We start from the raw sequence: 2,941 nt of genomic DNA, 5'->3' as shown, positions 1-2,941 counted from the left end.
TATTTTCAAAAAATTTTAAAACTTGCAGTTCAAGTAAAATTTTACTCTCATACGAACTTAAAACTTAGGGCCCGAGGCCAATTTTCTTTGATTTTTCGTTGCCCTCCCTCCCCCAGATTTCGAAAATGACGGTTGATTTGAGAATGACCTAAACTAAGTTAGCATAGTATGGCTCACATAACTACGCGAGTTTTTGCTGATTATTCTGTAGACCAGAAGCTCTGGAAGATTGGCTAAGGAAACCAAGCAAGTTATGTGAGCTAGGTTAAATTCGGTCAACAACTGATATAATAATTAAAATTACAGGAAATAAACAAAATCTGATGAAAAATTTTTCCAAGTTAGTAATTAACTCTAGAATGGTAAATAATTTTTGAGGCATAATTAATATAGATCTTACCTCTGCCACCACTGTGAGAAAAAAGAAACTTCAGACCATATGAATGTCATATTTTTGAAAAGTGTCAACTTATCAGCCATGTTGTTCAAGATATTTCTTGTTTGATAATGATAGTAGCTCTCGAAGGTTTTAAGCCAACCAGGATCATTGTGAGAGTGTGGCACAACTATCACCTGAAAGGTTTAAAAAAAATTATTAATACATGAATTAAAAACATTACACCTTAAAATTGAAGCTGAAGAATATCATACAAAGCGAAGAATATCAACATTCTCAACTTGCAGGAGATTTTTTAGTTATCTAAATAAGAAGTTCAAAATACTTTAAATCAGTTCAATAAAAGTCTATCTATATATAAAAATGAATTTATATATATTTTTTCTATTATAAAAAAAAAATGAATTAACAAGAAACATTAAGAATAAAAATATTCAACTATTTACCTTTAATGGAAGCTTTGGCCACTCTTGTTTTTTTTGTTTGTAACGATTTTCAAAATTAGTGTCCCAATACTCTCTACTCTTCATCCAGTACGGCTAAAGAAAAAAAAAAAAGGGAATGAAAATACAATTTCAATCCAACACATTTCTATTAAAAGAAGTTTATACATTCATATAAATTACATATTTTTCAACATACCATAGTCGTAAACAAAGTAAGAGATGCTCAAAATTAAACGAAATTATGATGGTGAAAGTGGCTGAATACACTGTTGAAAAAATTATAGAATTCATCAAATAAAATTCAAGAATTATATTCAACATGGAAAAAATTATCCCGTTTAAAATTTGAGGTTTTGGATCAAAGGTCATCTCACGAAGATCCTCGGAACTGACCATTACGTTCCAAAACGATACCCAATAGGTTTTAGTATGTCTATATCTCGGCCGGTTATGAAGATAGAGGAAAAATATAAAATGATTTGGAATCATCTTTTAGAAAAAAATCAAGTACACTGGATATAGTTTATGGACCAGGCATATTCGGCCACTATAGCCTTTTACTGTCATAACCAATCACTAATAATTGCTTTATTTGGATCATGATGTAGAACTTTATTTTTTGTAAAACAATGAACGTGGTAATTTCAAAGATGCACAACATGGAAAAAAATCCTGTCTATCCGCTGTATCAAATTCGTCTGGTTCCTGTGATTGTTCCTCAATTTGATTTCACAGAATGTAATGACTGATTGTTAACGCTGGTACATCATCCCAATTATTTCCATGAAATAAGCTAATATTAGCTATCAAATGTATAAACAGAATACACGGTGGTAGTAGGCTGTACTAATCTGGTAGAACCAGGCTTACACAGGCTTTAATAAAGCTAATGTACTACTTGAGAGTATTCTATAATCGGGAGCCCTTTATGATATAGTTCGTAATATTTGTGGGAAAAGGCGTGGTTAAAATTTAGGGACCTTGAGCATATATATATATTTCATGAAGAGGTAGTTGCTTGTTAGTGTGTTATTAATAATTACATTCTAATATACAACAGAGAGAGAATAGGGTAGATCCCATATTATATCTTATCTGTGTACCCAGCCTCTAAATATTTGAAAATATTTTAGAGTTTTGGTAGCCTCCCTAAGAGTTCTTGAGTTCATGAAATGGATATGAAGAATACCACTCAAAGATACGCCCAGCAACCACAATGTAACTTTTTAACATCAACATTAGACATTTATTTAGTAATAATAATTTTTAGAACTCACGGAGTGGAGGGGTGGGAAGGTTGTCTTACCAGAACTCGAAGAATTTATAATTTTCAACACCACAATATGAAAATATTCGTCTAAAAATTTTTTGTTCGTTTTGTGGGAGTTCTGTTAGCCACCCAAAGAAAATATCCTTAATAACAAATTACTAAAGTTTATAGCAGAAGAGTTATAGGGTATCAAAGTTGCACAAAAGCAACGCGTATTTTTAATCAAATTTTTCGTGTCTTAAAAAACAAAAATGTTTCTTAAAATTATTGAGAGCTCTAGAACAGGCGGGGGGCTACCAGAACTAAAAAAAATTTTAATTTTCACCATACCCCCTACATATTTCCTTTTAATCCGCTCCTACCTCTCTGATAGAACCTTTAAAGTAAATCATAACCAAGCTTATTCATCTCTCTTTTCTCAGTCCGCCGGTGTTCCTCAAGGTGGTATCTTAGGTCCCATCTTTATACGGTTTATACAGCAGACATCCCAACCCACCCTAATACAGACCTAACAACATACGCTGATGACACATGTATACTGTCTGTAAACAACTACCCTACTAATGCATCAAAAACACTATAGACACACATAACATCTATTGAAGAATGGTGTCACAACTGGAGAATCAAAATAAATCCTGACAAATCCCACCAGATCACCTTTACTCTCCGTCGTAAACCTCTACCCTCCTGTCCTACAGTATCCTTTTTAAATACACCACTCCCACCTGTTCAACTGATTCGATACTTAGGACTCCAACTTGACAAAAGACTTACTTGGAATCCACATACAAGACTAAAACGACAAGAAACTGCTCGTAGATTCCG

At 32.9% G+C, this 2,941-nt stretch overlaps 1 protein-coding gene across 2 annotated transcripts in view; it reads right to left on the bottom strand.

The window, feature by feature from the left end:
- The window catches only part of alpha-Man-IIb (alpha-Mannosidase class II b), a 127,146-nt gene that overhangs the window by 11,478 nt on the left and 112,727 nt on the right, over positions 1-2,941 (bottom strand). For both annotated transcript variants that reach the window (XM_067048202.1, XM_014427263.3), the window contains 2 exons: positions 844-936; positions 401-573 (listed from right to left, as the gene is read on the bottom strand). In XM_067048202.1, the coding sequence (XP_066904303.1) occupies positions 401-573; positions 844-936 (266 nt within the window). The remainder of the gene's footprint in view (positions 1-400; positions 574-843; positions 937-2,941) is intronic.

The sequence above is a fragment of the Halyomorpha halys genome, unplaced genomic scaffold (assembly GCF_000696795.3).
Source record: "Halyomorpha halys isolate HHAL.00 unplaced genomic scaffold, Hhal_1.1 Scaffold30.1, whole genome shotgun sequence".
Taxonomy (NCBI): domain Eukaryota; kingdom Metazoa; phylum Arthropoda; class Insecta; order Hemiptera; family Pentatomidae; genus Halyomorpha; species Halyomorpha halys.
Note: the sequence above shows the minus strand (reverse complement) of the source record. Positions and strands in the feature narration are given on the sequence as shown.